This window comes from Tiliqua scincoides, chromosome 2 (assembly GCF_035046505.1).
Source record: "Tiliqua scincoides isolate rTilSci1 chromosome 2, rTilSci1.hap2, whole genome shotgun sequence".
NCBI classification, from domain to species: domain Eukaryota; kingdom Metazoa; phylum Chordata; class Lepidosauria; order Squamata; family Scincidae; genus Tiliqua; species Tiliqua scincoides.
The window spans coordinates 206,611,671-206,631,574 of record NC_089822.1 but is presented as its reverse complement, the minus strand read 5'-3'; the positions used below and the strand labels follow the sequence as shown (position 1 = coordinate 206,631,574).

At 43.1% G+C, this 19,904-nt stretch overlaps 1 protein-coding gene across 5 annotated transcripts in view; it reads right to left on the bottom strand.

Moving 5' to 3' along the window:
- DOCK3 (dedicator of cytokinesis 3) overlaps positions 1-19,904 on the bottom strand; it is a 282,465-nt gene that overhangs the window by 164,899 nt on the left and 97,662 nt on the right. For all 5 annotated transcript variants that reach the window (XM_066613546.1, XM_066613549.1, XM_066613547.1 and 2 more), the window contains exon 14: positions 17,632-17,757. In XM_066613546.1, the coding sequence (XP_066469643.1) occupies positions 17,632-17,757 (126 nt within the window). The remainder of the gene's footprint in view (positions 1-17,631; positions 17,758-19,904) is intronic.

Below are 19,904 nucleotides of genomic sequence, written 5' to 3'. Positions count from 1 at the left end.
GTCTATAAATAAACTTCAACTCATCTTAAGTGAATGAAAATTGGCAAACCTGATAGATTCCAGGCTGACCTGCAAAATCTCTACAGGCTATAGCAAAATGGGAGTGCTTACCCACTTCTTAAGTCCTTCAAATTACTATATACTACATAAGCAGCTAAGAACAGAATACAGCAATTTGTCAGTCTCTGACACATTCAGATTTTACTGAAAAATGCTTCAGCTTAAAACAGGGGTCTCCAAACCGCAGCCTGGGGGCCAGATGAGGCATGCAGCAAGCCATTTCCTGACCTGCGGCCAACCTCTTGTCCCCTGAAAGCCTCTGGCCCACTCAACTGAACATGACCAGAACTGTGCTCTGATTGTGTCTAGAGCAGCAGTTTTCAACCATTGTGACGCGGCACACCGGTGTGCCATGAGGCTGCCTCAGGTGTGCCGCGGGTCCAAGGAGTCAGACAGCGGTGGCAGCAGTAGCAGCAGCCTGCGCGCAGGGGAGAAGCGGCAGCTTGGATCCTCACGCGGCGGCAGGAGAGAAAGGGGCAGCCACGCAGGAGCTTGAACACTCCTGCTGTTGCTGGTGCCTGCCCCGCGCTGATTGGGTAGCTAGCCAGGCAGCTAGAGAAGCCTGGAAGAGCTCCCAGCGGGCGGAACGCGGAGGGAGTGAGGGTGAGCAGCGAGAGGTAGGAGGGAGTGAGAGTGAGAGCGAGCCTGAAGGTGGAAGCAGGTAGGAGCCAGAAGCAGCTGGCTGGAAAGGATTGGAGAGACCCTTTCCCTTGTCTGCAATGCCCCAAAGTGACCCTGCCTGCGTTGCCTCCCCTGGCAAGGCTTTGGCAGGAAGGGCACTGGGCCACAATCCTATCCACACTTACCTAGGAGTAACCCCCATTGACTATAATGGGGTTTACTTCTGAGTAGATGTACAGAGGCTTGGTCGCACTCCTTCTTGAATAAATGAGCAGGCAAATGATGCTTTTCTTTCCCCCCACCCCACCTGCTCCCCTCCTGCACACACACCCCCCATCATAATTGCAGTTAACCCCTCTCTTTCTGCCCCTCCCCCCTTCACCACCTTCCAAAGTTCAGAAGGTTCCTCCCATTCCTTCTCTCTCTCCCCCCACCCTAGTGAATCCTGCACTTTTTTCAGTCACATCTCCTCACTGTCCCTCACAGCACATTTCTGTTTCTCCAGAGTGCTCTGTCTCATCTCTCTTTGCCACTCCCTAGCATATCAGAGCACATAATTGATAACAGTTTGAACAGACCTGCTTCAAAACTTTTCCAGAAACCACATACACCTCCCTCTCCAAGCTTCTGGGGAATTTCTTTCATTGTCATGAAATGAGCTAAGGCTGCCATTCTAACCACACTTTCCTGAGAGGAAGCCCCATTGAACAAAATAGGACTTACTTCTGAGTAGACCGTTAGGCTTGCGCCCTTAGTTATATTAATTAAATTAATTGTAACATAATAATGTAATTTAAAAGTAGTAGTGTGCCTTGACAACTTTAGTGTCTTGTCAGTGTGCTGTGAGCTGAAAAAGGTTGAAAATGGCTGGTCTAGAGGGTGTTCTGAGGGCCAGAGAGGTTCAGTGAATAAGCCCATTCATTCATTTATTCACTCATCTAAATTCCATCTCTAATTTATTTATTTAAATTTTATATTTAACTTTTTTTTCCGGCCCTCTACACCATGCCAGATATTTGATGTGGCCCTCTGGCCAAAAAGTTTGGAGACCCCTGGCTTAAAATAAAGGGATGATTATTACTTGGCCTATTTAGAAGCTTTTTCCCCCACTTCAGTGGTTGAAACAATTGATGAATTTAAATATGTGTATTGACTAGCAACAATAGAGTATTTTCAAACAGAAGAATGTTCTATTTCTATTACAATGTATTTTTTGCTCCTTGTCCACTTCTGCAGTTGACACAACCAACACTTTTGCCCCTACTTGCCTCTCCAAAATAATTGTATGTGCTGATTCTGAGTTTGTAGTTTTGCTAATAAATATTTATAACAGGTACAATTCTTTATTCCTGTATAAGATATACAGATATATTTGCCACAACATATTGGGGACAATTTCTGGATAGGAATTTTATAAACAGCCTTGCTTCACTACTCTCATTCCAATGTGTAGCTCCCTGGGAAGTGTCTAGCCCAGTAGTTTTTAGTGCCAAGACCCACTTTTTAAAGTGAGTTTATTGGTACCCACCTAACACCTTGAGCACAAAGTGATGTCATTGAGCAGGAAGTGACATTATTAAGCTGTTGATGACCAGAAAAAAAGTACAGTGGTACCTCGCATAACGAATGCCCCGCGCAGCGAAAAACTCGCAGAACGAAAGCGTTTTGCAAAGTTTGGTAACTCGCACAACGAATTTTTATGACCCCTGCTTCGCAAGACGAATTTTTTTTGTTTGTTTGTTTTGGTTTGACTTAAGGGGGGGATCTTCATGCCAGTTTATGATCCCGTTCACCCTAGTAAGGGGCGGATCTTCATGTCAGTTTATGATCCCGTCCACCCTAGTAAGGGGCGGATCTTCATGTCAGTTTATGATCCCTTTCACCCTAATAAGGGACGGATCTTCATGTCAGTTTATGATCCCGTTCACCCTAGTAAGGGGCGGATCTTCATGTCAGTTTATGATCCCGTTCACCCTAGTAAGGGGCGGATCTTCATGTCGGTTTATGATCCCGTTCACCCTAGTAAGGGGCGGATCTTCATGTCAGTTTATGATCCCGTCCACCCTAGTAAGGGGCGGATCTTCATGTCAGTTTATGATCCCGTCCACCCTAGTAAGGGGCGGATCTTCATGTCAGTTTATGATCCCGTTCACCCTAGTAAGGGGCGGATCTTCATGTCAGTTTATGATCCCTTTCACCCTAATAAGGGTGAAATAAGTACTGAAAATTCATTTTGTACTGAAAATTCATTTTGCTCATTAAAACTGGCACCTTGGTTTCTTGTTCTTGGGTGGTCCTATCTTGCTGGAAGGTTACTCAAGCAACATTAAGTTTCAGTTATAGCCAACAAATGTATTAGATTGCTTTAGTATAACACTTTATATTCCAATATGTTTCTCTTATGTCAAATAGAATCACAACCTGTGAATGGCAGCCATCAGGATCCAGTAAGGGTGCTACAAATATGGAAACAGCTGTCAAGCATAGATTCCCTTGTTACGAGATTCCCTCGTAGATTGGAAAAGTAATGCATATGTAGCGATAATACTGTGAGATGTAGTCAGTCACAAAGGCATTCAAATATGGCTTCCTTTTGCAATACACAGGATGGACAAGGGCATACATTTATATCCACATTACAATCCAGATGAAAATGCATACCCTCAACCATTCTTAGGATACGCATGCACTGCAGCATACATTAATATCTAGATATAAGGCCAATAACTACTGTGTGATCTAACAATGAACAAGAATAAAATTGGAAGGTACTTGGGTCAAGCACAGATTAGCACCCAAAACGCTGAGTTTTAGAAAAGCGGTATAGGAATCTTTTAGGGTACAATCCTAACCCCTTATGTCAGTGCTTTCTAATACTGGCATAGCGGTGCCAGTGGGACGTGTGCTGCATCCTGCAGTTGAGCGGCACTCACGGAGGCCTCCTCAAAGTAAGGGAATGTTTGTTCCCTTACCTCACAGCTGCACTGCCTTATGTCAGTGCTGGAAAGCACTGACATAAGGGGTTAGGATTGCGCCCTTAATGAATTAAATAAATAGCATGCAATTAAATTGTTAATATTAACACAGATACAACAAGCCTTTTAGAAAATAAGAGCTCTCCCACAGAAAAGTACATCTGCCATGAATTCATTACATGGACATCCTCTTAGCCTCAGATCCCCAACTGCCAATCCTATCCCTGGCAGCAACATCGTGTGCAGAAGGACCAAAATGGCGACCACTGCATCCAGCAGCACCGCCAGAGCTGCCAGAGGTCTCCTCAGGAGGAGACTTCCATCCCTTTCTCCCGGGGAAAGCCCAAAGTCCCGCAATGGGGCATCTCAAGTCTGTGCCAGTTATTTTGCTGGCAAAGACTTGAGAGTTTCTGTGTCGGGCTTTGCAGCCCGACAGAGGATAGGACCAGTGGCATCACTGCGATTTGTGTCACCCAGTGCGGGAGGCCAGTACATCACCCCCATGATGGACCTCCTTCCATGCAGTGGGCAGGGCAATGACCTGGGTGGTGGGCGTGGTGATGTACCATCGCCCCTGCTGGTTTTTTGGCTATACCTTTAGACAAAACAGATATTTGAACTTGGTTTTCATTATTTCTCTGCTGTAAATTGCAAATCAAATGGTATACAACATAGTATTATTCCTGCAAATCTCAATTTTAGCTATTTTGTCACTAGTGGTGTCACCCCCCCCCACCCCGAGTGTAACTTTACTTGCAACCTTATTGGTTCCATATTGTGTCATAACAACATCTCATTGGCTCTTCAAACAATAAGTCTCATTGGTCCATTTTAAGTTACGGAAATGTACATAAGAGATTTGTCACATAAGAGATTTGCATTTTTGTTTTCTGTTTTTTGGCCGTAACATTTGATAGAATGGAGATATGTCACTCCTTTTTTAAAAATTGCATTCTTCTGTAAAATATGCATCAAATCGTATAGAGAATGATGGTGCTATTCCTACAAACCGTGATTTTAGCAATTTTGGTCACTAGTGCAAAATTACCCCTACCATGCATGTTACCCGATGTGGCCCGCACCCTTCTGGTGACACCACTGGATAGCATATGAGTGGAGTAGGGTTTTGCTAGTCCCACACCCTTCTGCCCTGGTTACTCCCCCACCCAGCTCTCCCCCATCCCAGAATTCAACCTCCCCACCTCAACAGACCTTACCACTGCCCGGAGCTCTTCCCTTGCTCTGGGTGGTGCTGGGCCAGCACCAGCACTTCCTGTACATGGTGTACAGTCAATGTGTTTTATGACTTGTTTGTGACACCCAGTGCCTGTGCTGGAGTTCAGCACTGGCCCTGAGGGCCTTTACGATTTGGCCCTAAATGGGGATAATAATACTCACATTACACAGTTCTTGTAAGAATTAAAAGATAATTCATGTGAAGCACTTTGAACTCCTGAAAGAGCTATATAAATGCTGCTGCTACTATTAATAATATTACTACAAATATTAATAATAATAATGTTTCTATTGAAAAAAATGAAAATTAATTTACATGTATTCTAGGAAGCAATTCCTCCAGAATTAAATCACATTGTTATTTCAGTACTGAAAACCACCGCAGACATTCGTCTACATGTTGACCCCATAGATAAGTCGAGGGCAGGTTTTGAGCCAACAATCATGGATTTTTCTATGACCCTTGAAAAAGTCTTGGGTTAACCTTAGGGGGGGTGTCTGACTATAGTTTGATTTTACCCGAGGCCAGATCCTGAAAAATAACCTACCACTAATTGTTACCTAAGAACTGTAGTCTCTAATTTATTAAAAACATAGTAAAAGATCATAAAATACATTTTTATTCTTTTTAAATTCTGGTCTTCACCACCTTTTTGTAAACACTGTCAGAGTAAGTGCACTGTAAACAATAATAATAATAATAAAACAATAATAATAATAATACAGGTATTTATATACCGCCTTTCTTGGTCGTCAGATTTCCCCTCAGACTTTATTCAAGGCGGTTTACATAGGCAGACTATTTAAATCCCCGTAGGGATTTTTACAATTGAAAGAAGGTTCTATCTTTCAAGAACCACAACATTTCAGATGTTTCTGATCTGGTTTCACATTCTGGCCTCCATCCTCGCACACTCAGAGCAGATGGAATAACTCGGCTCAGCTTGTCAGCTGCTTCAAGGTTGCACGGTGCCGGTGGCCTCGAACTGGCGACCTGCGGATGTTATCTTCAGGCAAACGGAGGCTCTACCCTCCAGACCAGACCTTCTGCCCATCCAGTAAACAACATACCAGTAAAATAGTGGTTCCCAACCTGGTATTCATGTACTCCCAGGACTCCCAGGACAAGAATCCCAGGATTCATGTACTCAACAGGACCTTTGGGGATACTTGAAAAAGAATGGAATAATGGCAGAAAAAGGCAGGTCATGCTCCAGAATGCCTTGCAAGGACCAGCAAGGCAGGAAGGGAGGTAGCTAGTTGGCTGTGAGCCCCACCAATAGCTAGTTTTTGGTCATCAATTCATGTATGAACCAGTGATTGAAAACCAGCACAGTAAAAAAGCTGAAACATGATGGAAAAGTGATCAATCACCCAGAATTTCTCAGGACACTTCTGGTGCAAAACAGTGTAAAGGCAGTGTAACAGGACACTTCTGGTGCAAACAGATGAAAAGAGAAAACACTGTGATAAATACATGCATTTGCAAGCATTCGCAAAGCAGAACCAGGCTGCAGCATTTGCAAAAGGGAACAAAGGAAGGAGAATAAAAGGTTAACTTTGGTTGGAATTTCCCAGGAAAGTTGCCATAGAAACTAAGGAGGTGCCTGCCTGAGCTTAGCTGAGAAAGGAAACTTTTCAGAGTTGAAAGGCTCTGCCCTCTGATTGACCCGGAGATAAGGCGAAGTGATAATTGGAGCTTGATTACTTGGCAAAAATTTCATGGACTATAAGTGGGTATCTAAGGTAATACATGTATGGTTTGATATTCTTGAGACAATAATCTTTTAGTGATTGTGTCTATCAGCTCTCTGAAATTAGGGAGTTAATATCAGAGGGTTCCTTTTCCAGAAACAAACATAAGTTCCAAAAGTTTGTGATTGAAAGCTGGTAGCTCACAAAATCTCCTTTCTTTAGATAATTTTATAGATATAATTTTATAAATATTTCTTAAATAAAAGGATGCATTTATTACTAACGAGTTATCTGTCATTATGATTGATGATGTATTCATGGAGGGAGAACATAATGCTTGCCCGATTATCAGCTTTCTCAGTATTAGGGTTTTGTATGCAATCCACTTATAAGAAATTTGACAGAGTAGTACCTACTCTGCAAATAGGTTTCCATTTTTCTAGTAGTTTTAAATATATTTTAAACTTTAACACATAGTAATAGTGCAGTTCAGTACAGGTTTGTTCAGAAGTCACACTATGTTCAGTGGGATGTATACCAAGGTTACAGTACATAGGATTGCACTATAAGTACAGTACAAATCAATAGTGCAATCCTATACATGTCTACTTAGAATTAAACCCCATTGAATTCAATGTGATTTACTTTTAGGTAAGTGCATACAGGTTGAGTCTCATTATTCACAAGGGTTTGGTTCCCAAAACTCATGTGGATGGCAAAAATTGCATTAAAGTAAATTTATTTAAAAAACAATGTCCCTTTGCTAGGTGATTTAAAAACAGCCTTGCTGACCTTTGTCAGCAAGACAAAGACAGAGTCATTAAGCAGACAATCTATAAATCAGTTTCTCTCCAGGCCCTTATAAAGGCTTCACTCCAATACAGTGACTCCTCCCTTTATCCAGAACAAAGTGATTATCTTTCTTTCACGTGGTCAGGGGGAAGGGAGTGGTTGCTTACAAGTGAAATTATTCCAAGTGCCTGGAGAATGATTGATGGATTGTCAGAAGGCTGCCCTCTCTCGCATTAATGAGACTATTGGTAAATGACTGTTTTCTTTTAAAGGGCTGTTCTCATAGCTGATGAGGGCCATTGAGATAGAAAAAACTGTGGATAATTAGGTTATACCTGTAATCAATTGGAAGACACTCTCTCTTCAAAAGTAAGAAAAGTACTTTTTTAAATTGTGATTTTAAAGGGATACATTTTTCCCCTTCACCAGGGATCAGTACATTCTTTCTCATTTGCAGTGGCCATGTGCGCTGAGTCAAATCTGTGCATAAAAAGGGTGGGCCTTATAGGATTGCAGTCAAGTCACTTCTTATTTGTTCCTTGCAGATGATTTGATTAACTCTATTGTTTTAAAGAAAATGAATTCACTCAACTCCTCCCTTCAACTCAGGTTTCTTTAGGATAAGGGAGAGATTGAAGAGATAAGAAAACTGTAAACATCAAGGAGAACATTAAGATAACTGTACATTAAGAGAACTGTAAACTGTAAACAGAAAAGAGAACTATAAACCTTACTGAAATAACAAACTCAGAAATATTTCACAATTTCTGCTAGAACTTTAGTAATGTATTTTTCTTGCTTTAAGTTGTGAGTTTTGCAAATACAGCTAAACATAGGCCAAATATGTTATTTCGATTGAATATTTTTAAATGTTGTGTTTGAAAGATGCAAGCTTGATAGGTATGCAGTCATGCCTCTGCAACCATGGAGGTTCCTGTGACAGAAAAGTGAATATAGATGACCAGGTAATATCCGAACAAGGAAGTTTCTGCTTGTAGCCATGTTGTTAGGCCTGAGTACAAGCCCCCAGCTGTAACCAACTTCCAATTAGTGCATACCAGGCCTGAGAGAACTGTGGAGGAGGCCGCTTCACAGGGCCCTCAGATACTGTACCAAACTACCAAGTGGGCTCCAAGGCCAACTTGATTAACAACAGGGTTCAGCTGTGAACTTCTCAGGTTGGGAGGGGGGATTCCACCATGAGCAAGAAGGCACCCCTAGAATGTTCTAGGAACCAAGTTCTGATTGGTGGATCGGTCAGGTGACCTATAAAGGTGAGGGAAAAGAGCTTTTCTTTGTTCTAGTTTTGCCTCTGGCTAAGGGGGCCTGAGCTTTGATCATTCTGACAAGAGGGACCCGCCTTGACTGCAGCAAGATTTCTGCAACAAGAAATCTAAAACAAATCCAAGTCTTAGATTTGGAAATCCAAGACTTTGGTGAGTGATTAGTTAGAGTTAGGAGTTATCTCTTTATTATTTTATTAGTGCTGAGTGTTGTATTGTATTGGTATGCTCTATCCTAAATTCTAAAACCTTTGACTGATGCAGTGCTGTCTGTATAACTATTCTTAGAATTTATTGAATATAGATTTAATCTATTACAACTGACTGGATTATTGGGACTGGTGAAGCAAAGGGAACTGGTTGTGGGAGTTAATCCAGTGTGACTGGGTGGAACCTGGAGACCCAGTACTAGGAGCCTGCTCTGAGGTTTAAGCCGGGTCCAAGGGGAGCTCAGGCTGGAGCATGGTTCGGGGGGGGGGTGCCCCAAATTTGGCCTGGCTACCAGGATTGGAAGCTCTACGGTTAAAGAGCAATTGGTAACTGGAGTTAGAAAGACCTGAGGGGTGTCAGGTGGTTATATGGGTTTAAGGCCACTTGATTACCCTAAGGGCAATAAACAGATTACAGGGATTACAGATTAGGGAGGGTTGTCTTGATTGTCACAGTTCCCTTCCCAAAACCCCCACAGACGCTGACACGCATAAGTAGAAGAATGCCAGCCCACCACTGTCATTCTGGTGTGAGGGACATTCTGTAACCTGCCCCATCATCGCTTGAGGCAAGATCAGGAGAATTCTGACACTCTTCTGGGTGCCACATGAGAGGGACTTGTGATGCTTGAGCCATTAGTTCAACTTGCTGCTCCCTCAGTGTGCTTCTATTTTTGACCCCCACTTACCCATCTGTTGCACAGTCTCAGATTAGCTGGTTGCCTTCAAAGTCAGGTAGAGGTTGTGTTTTGTTTTTCCTGTCCTGCCAATTGATCTTGTTGGGCACCTTTTTCACCCACCTCAGATTGCTTCTTTGAGATGGGTTGTTTGTTAGCCAAGGTAGTCATATCTAGTACATATGGTATGGGTCAGAGGTAGGAATAGAGATTTAGGTATGCGCCATGAGGTAGGTGACAGTCTGAGGGTGAACCAGAACTGACCCCTGGAGACTGGCTGGTTCAGGAAGGTTGGTGATCCCTCAGACTTGGATTGCAATGTCAACCTCAAATACCTTCCACAACTTGGGGAAGGCAGAGCAGTTAAACTTCTTCAACCCTTCGGGGTTGAAGTATCAAAGTTTAGGCTGTTAACTGATGGTCTGCAGCTTTGAGTCAGAGTGGGAATACCTGAAAGGAGAATAGATCGTGGTTTGCTGTCTGCTCTAGGACTGCACTAAAGGGTAAAGGAATTTGAGGCATCGGAAGCTTTATTTAACAAAAGTGGCCCAATTTACATTCCATATGACTTCTCTTGTGTGTTTATTAGGGGGTGCAAGGGTACTTAAGAAGCTTAATTGGACAATCCTGTGTGCCCACAATAAGAAATAAAAGTGAATTCTAACTCAAGAGAAAATTATTGTTTATTTTCCACAGTAGGTAAATATCACATTCTCACTGGTTAATTCCAGAGTTATATGTGACTTTGAGGCAACGTACTCTGGGCTTGATTGGATCAAAGCTCAAAAGGCAAGTTCCTCTACAAAACGGAAGATTTTCCTCCTATGAAAGAGGCTAGACAGGGATGTGCAGGAGACACTTCTTTGAGTCTTGAGTTGAGCCCCAAGTCTCCGCCCTCTTGACTTGAGTTGCAAATGAGTAATAATGTGAGGCAATGAGACTCGTCCAGAGGCATTTTTAGAGTCACTCTGACTTGAGTCTGAGTCTTTTCAGAAAACAAGTCAAGCTGCGACTCCGCAGAAAACACAGAGGTGCTGGTGGGGGAGATGTGTGTGTTCGAGTTCTCATTTAACACTCCCCGGATGTTCCCATTCTATCTGCTACCTGTCAACAATGTGGTGAAGTCCTTCATTTCAATCACCTTTTTCATTTCATTGATGTAAAAGCTCAGCTGTTATTAAAGTGTGCAGCAGTGAAGAAAGCAATGTTCCTTGCCAAAACCTGCAACCGCCACCCCCCCCCCGCCCCATTCACATCACAACTCCTGATTCTGCTTTCAGAAGGAGCACTGAGCATGGATAGACCTACAGGGAGGCATCTGAGCTCAATAAGAAGGGACAGGACAGGCAGTATGAGGGGACAGAAGCAGCAGGTGGGAGGGAGGGACGGAGAGAGGGTTACCTGCAGCAGCCAAGAGGCTTAAGACCCAGTCTGTTGTAGACCTACTCAGAATTCTGAGTCTCACTGTGGTTGATGGGGCTTCCTCCCAGGTAACTGTGGAGGATACTAGTGAGTGGACAACATTCATTTATTGCAGCCTAGCCTACAATGTACAGGGGCACAGGCAAGAGTGAAGAACTGGTACAGGACAGAGGCACATAGTCAGTATGGGGGGTGGGCAGGTAGGCAGGCAGGGCTGACCGCATCAGAGCGAGGATGGATCCCAGCTCAAGGTTGCAGCAAGTTAGCCAACTGGTGGCAACAGCATTAGCAGCAGCAACACAAGGAGACACCCAATCTCCCCTCACATAACAATTCCCCCTTTACTACACCCACTGGAGTGGTGGTGAGCTGACTCTTTAACTCCCTACCAGGGATATCCAGGCATTTTCCTGTCACTGAAACCACCTCCCCCCTCCATTGGGCTTCTCTTTCCCCCATCCCTCGTCCAGAGGAGGAAAAAAAATCAAGCCAGGCACTTGGCCTATCATTTGACCATTCCTTGCAGGATGGACAAGAGACCCTGCTCTCCCCTCTCCAGGCTGCCTCTCCTTCCTCTGGCTCCTCCCCCCAGCCTTGTGCAGCTTTCTTCCATCCTTCCCTTCACCCTCTGCCTCCTGGAGTCAACCCACAATCCTCTCACCAAGTCTGTTGCTTGTACTGCTTTGAATGCGGCTTCCATATCACCCACAAGGTCTTTCTGGTCACTGTGGAAGCAGCAAAAAAACAAAACAAAAAAAACCCCAAAAACAAGCACACACAACAGACTGGGCTGGTGGGCTGATAGTCTCAAGTTTTGAAATTTGGGTCAACAAGCCCAGTCTTGTTTCTGAAAAAAGACACAAGTCAGTTCCAGGTTCAAAAGACGTGTAACTTGATTGCATGTTTTCACGACTCAAGTCCATGTCATCCGAGTCGTGGCCCATCCCTGGGGCAAGGTAACACCCATCCCAGGCACTTGCTTTCCCTCATATAATTTGATACTGACATGCAAATATAGAAAGTCCACAATGTACAAGTGGAGTATATTACAGAAGTTCATGTGTAAGTGGTTTGTTTGAAACTTGGAACGCATTTTCAGTGTTATCAATATTGTTAGGGTTCCTAGGCTAGCCCATAAAAGTAAATTTAACCCAGCTCTTTTCTCCTTACCCTTGTCCTTCCACCATCTCCTTACTTCTTCTCTCCTCATCTTTCTCCTCCTCCTCTGCTCTCTTGCCCTCACCCCCCTCTAGAATTTATTTTCCACTTTTCCTTCTCCTACTTCTGTCTCCTCTGCCTCTACTTTCTCTTTCTCTGTTTCTCCTGCCTCCATCTCTTCCTTCTCCACTTTCACCTTCTGTTTGCTTTCTCCTTATTAGATTGGGTTTGCAGCTGTCTCATAGCTCATGGCAGCATGTGATATCACCGTAAGTTACTACAATTCTCAAACATGTGCAAGTTGACATTCATATGCTGGGTTGTTATTACTGTTTGAACTTTGAAAGTGTGGATGTTCATAAATCAGATTTTCATGGGAAACCCCCATATATGAGTCACAGCCCAACAACTTTAAAAATCTAAAATCAGCAGTTACATTGATGCAGGACTAAAGTAGAGCAGTTTAAATAATCTTTAGTCCATTAATTTTCCTCTCTGAATCACAAGTTTGATATATTTTGTCTCTATATTTTACCAGTAGAAAACCTTTCTTGGTTCAAATGCTTAAGGTAGCCTTAACAAAGATATCCCACTTTTGGTTAGATGTAATGCATGTTCCTCATATGCAAGAAGTGAAAAATTCTGAATGAACCCAGAACATGAGATGACTAAGAGTTCAATCCTATGTCCCAGTAGCGCCGAGAGGTGCCAAAATGGCCACTGCTGTATCCTGTCAGGCCAGGGCAGCTTCTGGAGTCTCCTCAGGGTAAGGACTTATGCAGTGTTGAGCTCAGTGGTCAGCAATGGTTTCCTCAGATCTGCGTCCACTATTTGGTGGGTGCAGAACCGAGGAGGCTCATGTTGGGCTTCCAGGCCTGGGAAGGGGCAAAGGATATGGCTGCAGACTCTGCTGCTGTTCCTGCCCCCGTCCTGGACCTGATCCTCCCTTCAGTCCGCCCTACCTCTGCCCAGTTCGACCCTCTTCCCACCTCAAAATCCCTCCCTACCACCTGGCAGGGCAACTAACCATCTGGTGCTCCTGTGGTGCGTCATCCATGTGCTGAGGGCCAGTGCAGACTGTGCTGGCCTCTCCACTGGTGCAGCAAGCTTATTGCCAGTAGTGACATGCCTTATGGCATTCAAATGACAGTTGCAGGGGCAGTGTGGTGGCTGCTAGCACTGCCTCAACATAGGATCAGGCCCTAAGGGTCATATATCAGCTGTTGCAGTGTACCCTACTAACTACCCTGCCCAGTAGTTAACTGGGCAGGAGGTCTGGTCTAGAGGGTAGAGCCTCCGTCTGCCTGAACATAACATCCACAAGGTCGCCAGTTTGAGGCCACCGGCACCGTGCGACCTTGGAGCAGCTGACAAGCTGAAGCCAAGCAATTCCATCTGCTCTGAGCGTGGGAGGATGGAGGCCAGAATGTGAAGCCAGATCGGAATGAAACACCTTGAATGTAGTCGTTCTTGAAAGAAAGAACCTTCTTTGAAAATGTAAAAATCCCTATTTAATAGGGATTTAATAAAGCCTGCCTATGTAAACCGCCTTGAATAAAGTCTTGAATAAAGACCAAGAAAGGCGGTATATAAATACCTGTTGTTGTTGTTGTTGTTGTTGTTGTTATTATTATTATTATTATTATTATTATTATTATTACCCTACTTCAGGGTCCTCGTACTTGGGCAGAACAGTGTAGATAGTGGTGACAGCTCTCTATCCTGGAGCAAAGGTCAGAGGAGTAGTTTTAGTTAGAGCAGTGGTTCTCAAACTTTTTAGCACAGGGACCCACTTTTTAGAATGACAAGCTGCTGGGATCTACCAGAAGTGATGTCATTAACCTGGAAATGATGTCATGGCCAGAAGTGACATCATCACACAGAAAATTTTTAACATCTCCCATACAACAAAATGTAAATAAATTAAGTAAGCAAGAGAGTAAGCAAGTCAATTAAAACTTTACAATGTTAAAAAAAATTATTTAAAATAAGAACCCTCCTAACCCTCCCAAGTAGTTGCTGATCTGTTTTTTAAAAAATTTCCCAAACATCCCAAAGGCTACAATCCTGTCTACATTTATCCAAGAATAAGCCCCACTGACTATTATTGTTAAAAGCATATACACAGCAGCCTGTTAAAAGTATAGATTTGTAAAATTCCCCAGATGCACATACCATAATATGTGCAAGTATAATATAATAAAAATAAAATACACATTGAAATGAATGGGGACCCACCTGAAATTGGCTCAAGGCTGACCTAGAGGGTCCCAACCCACAGTCTGAGAAATGCTGAGTTAGACTATGCAAGACTCCGTATGAAAGGGCAGGAGCCAACCCCTGAGATGAACAGTGCATGACACATACTCTTCCTACACTGTTGATTTATTATTTTTAACAGTCTCAAACATTCCATGGAAAACTATGATGTAGAGATGGGAAAACAGCAAGCAATAAATGGACTGAACACAGTAAAGCAAAAACTTACACCCAACTATCTTCACCTCTGTGCCAATAAGAAGAAGGAGAGAATGAAGGGAAAGTAAACAAAGATCCAGAAAATTTAGACAAGAGAGAGAAATAAAACTAAACATCACTCACAGGTAAAAGATGATGCATGCATTTTCATCAGACTCTCAAAACAAAAGACTGAATACTTAGAATGCTGCTAAGAGAAGGGATGTTCCTTAGGTACAAAGTTGCTTGCATAGTAGATTGCTAATCTATTTGCACCAATACACAGGATAGATACTAGGAACCATAGAAGTACTTTAGGCAACCCAAGTACTTGCAGTGGGATTTCCCCCCTTTTATCCTTTGAACAATAATTCCAAATCAGTCTTGAAATGCCACTCAGTTTCAAAAGTTGTTTGCTATTCAGAATGGAATGATGCTGTTCAAGAAAAAGATATCCAAACACCCTTGTGCATACACAAGCAGTTGCTGGGTTTTCTGGATCCTCACCATAGCTTAGAAGTCAAGCAGCACTTTGTCTCTTTGTGTGATGTTTTAAATTAAAGATATGCTCTTATCTATTAGGAATTGAGGCTGCAATCTTAAACACGTTTATACCCCAATTCTATGTGTGTCTACTTGGATGTAAGTCCCATTACAGGCAGTGGTGCTTACTCCCAAGTAAGCATGGATAGGGTTTCAGCCTTATTAAGGAGTAAGGGCCCAAACTTGAGCTCTGTGCACCAGCTTATCACCACTGTGCACTATCGCAAACGTGCCATAAGGCACATTTGTGAGACTTAGAGCCAGCCCAGTGCCAGAGCTAACCCAATGCCAGTCAGCATTGTGCTAGCACTGGTGGAAAGCCGGTGCTCCGCCAGTTCATGGTTACCTGAATTGCCAGAAGGGAAAGGTAGATATGGAGGTGGGGGGAGGTGGGGAGGAGGCAGCTGGAGGGGTGTGGGAGAGGGTGGGGAGGAGGCACTCCAGGGGAGGAGGCAGGGTAGAGAAAGGCAGGACCAATGCAGCTTGACTCCACCACATCCTTAGCTCTGTGTCAGGCTGCAAAACCCAACACAGAACTCTTTGATTCTGCAGCAGCTCCAGAGCTGCTGTAGAATCAAGTAGCCCCATTGCATCCTTTTACTCGAGGGAAGGGGACAAAAGTCCTCCCGAGGAGGCAGCAGCACTGGATGCTGCGGTAGCCATTTTGTGTGCTGCAGTACCCCGCACTCCAGGTAGCTCAGGATTGGGCTGTCTGTCCCATTGAACTAATTGGGATTTACTTCTGAGTGAATTTATAAAAGATGCAATGACCCCCCTCATGGAAGTAAATATAGCTGAATATTAAGAATTGTCATGATCACTCTGATTAAAAAAACTACCAGATAAACAATGGAAAAACTCACTGTTTGCGATTTTTAAAGTGATTTGCAATATTGCCAACTTGCTAATGCAAAATAACATACATAATGTTAGATGACATCACTTACCTATGTTAACAAATCATCCTCTTATATAGAAAACCTGCACCCTATTGTTGGAAAGTGTAATTCACATATAAGCGTCTTGTGCTAAGGCTTTCAGAGGAAATAAATGCTTTTATAAAGCACCCAAAATATTTTGACATGGCAAACATTCACAATAAAATTGTTACAAAATGGCTTTCACAATATAGCATGACTATTGTTGGCAATATAGTTACTTCTTATTTGTGTAAGGCACTGCACAAGACATAGTTCAATCTTAAGTCACATGTTTTGTCAATCAACTTTTGAATTGACTCATAATATTTTCAATTATTTTTCAGTGCAGATCATCCTACTAAACTATATAGGACAAGTATGACAAATACCTTTACACTGCTAAAAGAATCATATTTCTAACTATTATTATCTCCAGAGAACACAGAAAAGGTTAGGCTTCAATTAAGTATTTAAAACAGTTACAGTACTGCTTATATACTGAGTTTATAACACTGAGTTTGCCAATGGACTATAAATCTGATCAAACTTCCAAGTAGCTATTAGAACTCTATCAGAACACACGGGTCTCCTATTAAAATGGGAATATTCTTTGTGCTGCTCGTTTTGCAAATGAGAATCAAGGACAGGGAAGCAAAGGTTTGCTCAGATTCACATGTTTGGCCTACTTTGGTAGAATATTTTACTGTTTCTTTGAACAGCTGATCTACATATCATACCACAAAATGCTTTTCTTATTGCCCTCATTTTCAAAGTAATGTGCCATGCAGCAAAAGATGCTGCTGTTCAAGAAAATAGTCTAAAGCCCCTTTGGGCTCACTGAAGTAGTTTCATGGCTCTCAAGCTCCTGGGTAATATAATCTCTTTCACACTATTTCCCAACCTTGGTTTAAGGTCAGCATGGGGGGGGGGGAAGAAGAGAATATCAGAAGTTCAGATACAATTGTTTCTAAACCCAGATTCAGCTCTAGTTCTTGGTCATAGCAACTACAAGTAACAGGGAAGGAGGGGGGGAAAACTGTACTAGAAGCAGAGTAGCAACAGTGAATTCCTCAGCCTAAAATAATTTGTTGGGCTGTAACAATTTCTCTACATATTTTGCTTCACATATATAATACCACCTCTCTTACCCTTCTACTAATGGAGGAACTGCGTCCTCCTCTTTTATTCAGCAGGCGGAGTGTAACTGGCCCTTCCCACCCCAGCAGTGTCTTTTCTAGTGGCTGTCTGCTGGTATTGTTTTGCATCTTTTTAGATTGTGAGCCCTTTTGCGACAGGGAGCCATTAGGTGTTTGATTTTCTCTGTAAACTACTTTGTAAACTTTTCATTGAAAAGAGGTCTATAAATACTGTTAATAATAATACAGCAGCAAGCACAATCAATCTGATACAGGATCTAAAGAAAAAGTTCAATTAAAAAGGGACAATTTTACACTTAAGTATTGCTCCTGTCAATTTGTTTTTACTGAACTAAAAATGAGCACCTTAATAATTACCAGTGTTAAATAATTACTTTTGACAACTGAATAGAATCTTCATCCATCAGTAAATGGAACTGCACTTACCAGGCATGATGACATCTGGGAAACCTATTTTTCTGGTAACAGCCACTCCTCTGTTAAAGATCATAGGATACTCCCTTCGAACCTGTTCCATTTCTCCACGAAGAAGCTGCAGAGAAACTATAAGTCCTGCAAGAAAGATGTACAACTTTCTATTTTAAAAACTAAGAGCCTTGCGATTCATTTCATGAATACAAGAATAAAACAAGCAAACCAAAAGTTATTTCGAAGACAACACAAAGACAGCACATTACTGTTAAATAACAGCAAAGTATCATATATGAATTTATTTCCAGAAGCCACACTGAAATACTGTACTGAAATACTATACTAAATACTAAATATAGTACTGAAATACTATTACCACTACAGCATCCCATCCGGAGTCAGCCAACATGCCCATTTGTCTGCTCAGACTTGAGCCAGCTGAAAAGCTGGCACAGGTCCAAAGACACCCATTGGCAGTCGAAGGGCTTACAGAGGGGTAAGGGAAAATATTTTCCCTTTCCCCTCCCAAGCATTCCTATTGCCCCCTGCCACCCGCCTCCCCCCTGCAGCATGGAGCACAAATATTGTTAAATGATATGACAGGAAAAAGCATAGGATTGGGCTGTGAGTCTCTGCAGTACTTCAGATATTACTTAACTTGTTATTTTTGTCTTTTAGGGTGCAATCCTAATCCACTTTCCAGCACCGACATAAGGACAATGCAATTCCAAGGTAAGGGAACAAACATTTCCATACTTTGAGGAAGCCTCTGTGAGTGCCACCAAACTGCAGGATGCAGCATATGTATAATTGGCACCAATATGCCAGGGCTGGAAAGCTGGTTAGGATTTAGGCCAGAGTCTGGCCTGTGGCAAAAGTGTGGCAAAACTGTGGCAAAAAGTGTGGCAAAAGTGTGGCAAAACCGTGGCAAAAGAAATGTAAGAAGGTGATACGGGAGGCCAAGAGAGACTATGAGGAACGCATGGCCAGCAACATTAAGGGGAATAATAAAAGCTTCTTCAAATATGTTAGAAGCAGGAAACCCGCCAGAGAAGCGGTTGGCCCTCTGGATGGTGAGGGAGGGAAAGGGGAGATAAAAGGAGACTTAGAGATGGCAGAGAAATTAAATGAGTTCTTTGCATCTGTCTTCACGGCAGAAGACCTCGGGCAGATACCGCTGCCCGAACTGCCCCTCCTGACCGAGGAGTTAAGTCAGATAGAGGTTAAAAGAGAAGATGTTTCAGACCTCATTGATAAATTAAAGATCAATAAGTCACCGGGCCCTGATGGCATCCACCCAAGGATTATTAAGGAATTGAAGAATGAAGTTGCAGATCTCTTGACTAAGGTATGCAACTTGTCCCTCAAAACGGCCACGGTGCCAGAAGATTGGAAGATAGCAAACGTCACGCCTATTTTTAAAAAGGGAAAGAGGGGGGACCCGGGAAACTATAGGCCGGTCAGCCTAACATCCATACCGGGTAAGATGGTGGAATGCCTCATCAAAGATAGGATCTCAAAACACATAGACGAACAGGCCTTGCTGAGGGAGAGTCAGCATGGCTTCTGTAAGGGTAAGTCTTGCCTCACGAACCTTATAGAATTCTTTGAAAAGGTCAACAGGCATGTGGATGCGGGAGAACCCGTGGACATTATATATCTGGACTTTCAGAAGGCGTTTGACACGGTCCCTCACCAAAGGCTACTGAAAAAACTCCACAATCAGGGAATTAGAGGACAGGTCCTCTCGTGGATTGAGAACTGGTTGGAGGCCAGGAAGCAGAGAGTGGGTGTCAATGGGCAATTTTCACAATGGAGAGAGGTGAAAAGCGGTGTGCCCCAAGGATCTGTCCTGGGACCGGTGCTTTTCAACCTCTTCATAAATGACCTGGAGACAGGGTTGAGCAGTGAAGTGGCTAAGTTTGCAGACGACACCAAACTTTTCCGAGTGGTAAAGACCAGAAGTGATTGTGAGGAGCTCCAGAAGGACCTCTCCAGACTGGCAGAATGGGCAGCAAAATGGCAGATGCGCTTCAATGTCAGTAAGTGTAAAGTCATGCACATTGGGGCAAAAAGTCAAAACTTTAGATATAGGCTGATGGGTTCTGAGCTGTCTGTGACAGATCAGGAGAGAGATCTTGGGGTGGTGGTGGACAGGTCGATGAAAGTGTCGACCCAATGTGCGGCGGCAATGAAGAAGGCCAATTCTATGCTTGGGATCATTAGGAAGGGTATTGAGAACAAAACGGCTAGTATTATAATGCCGTTGTACAAATCTATGGTAAGGC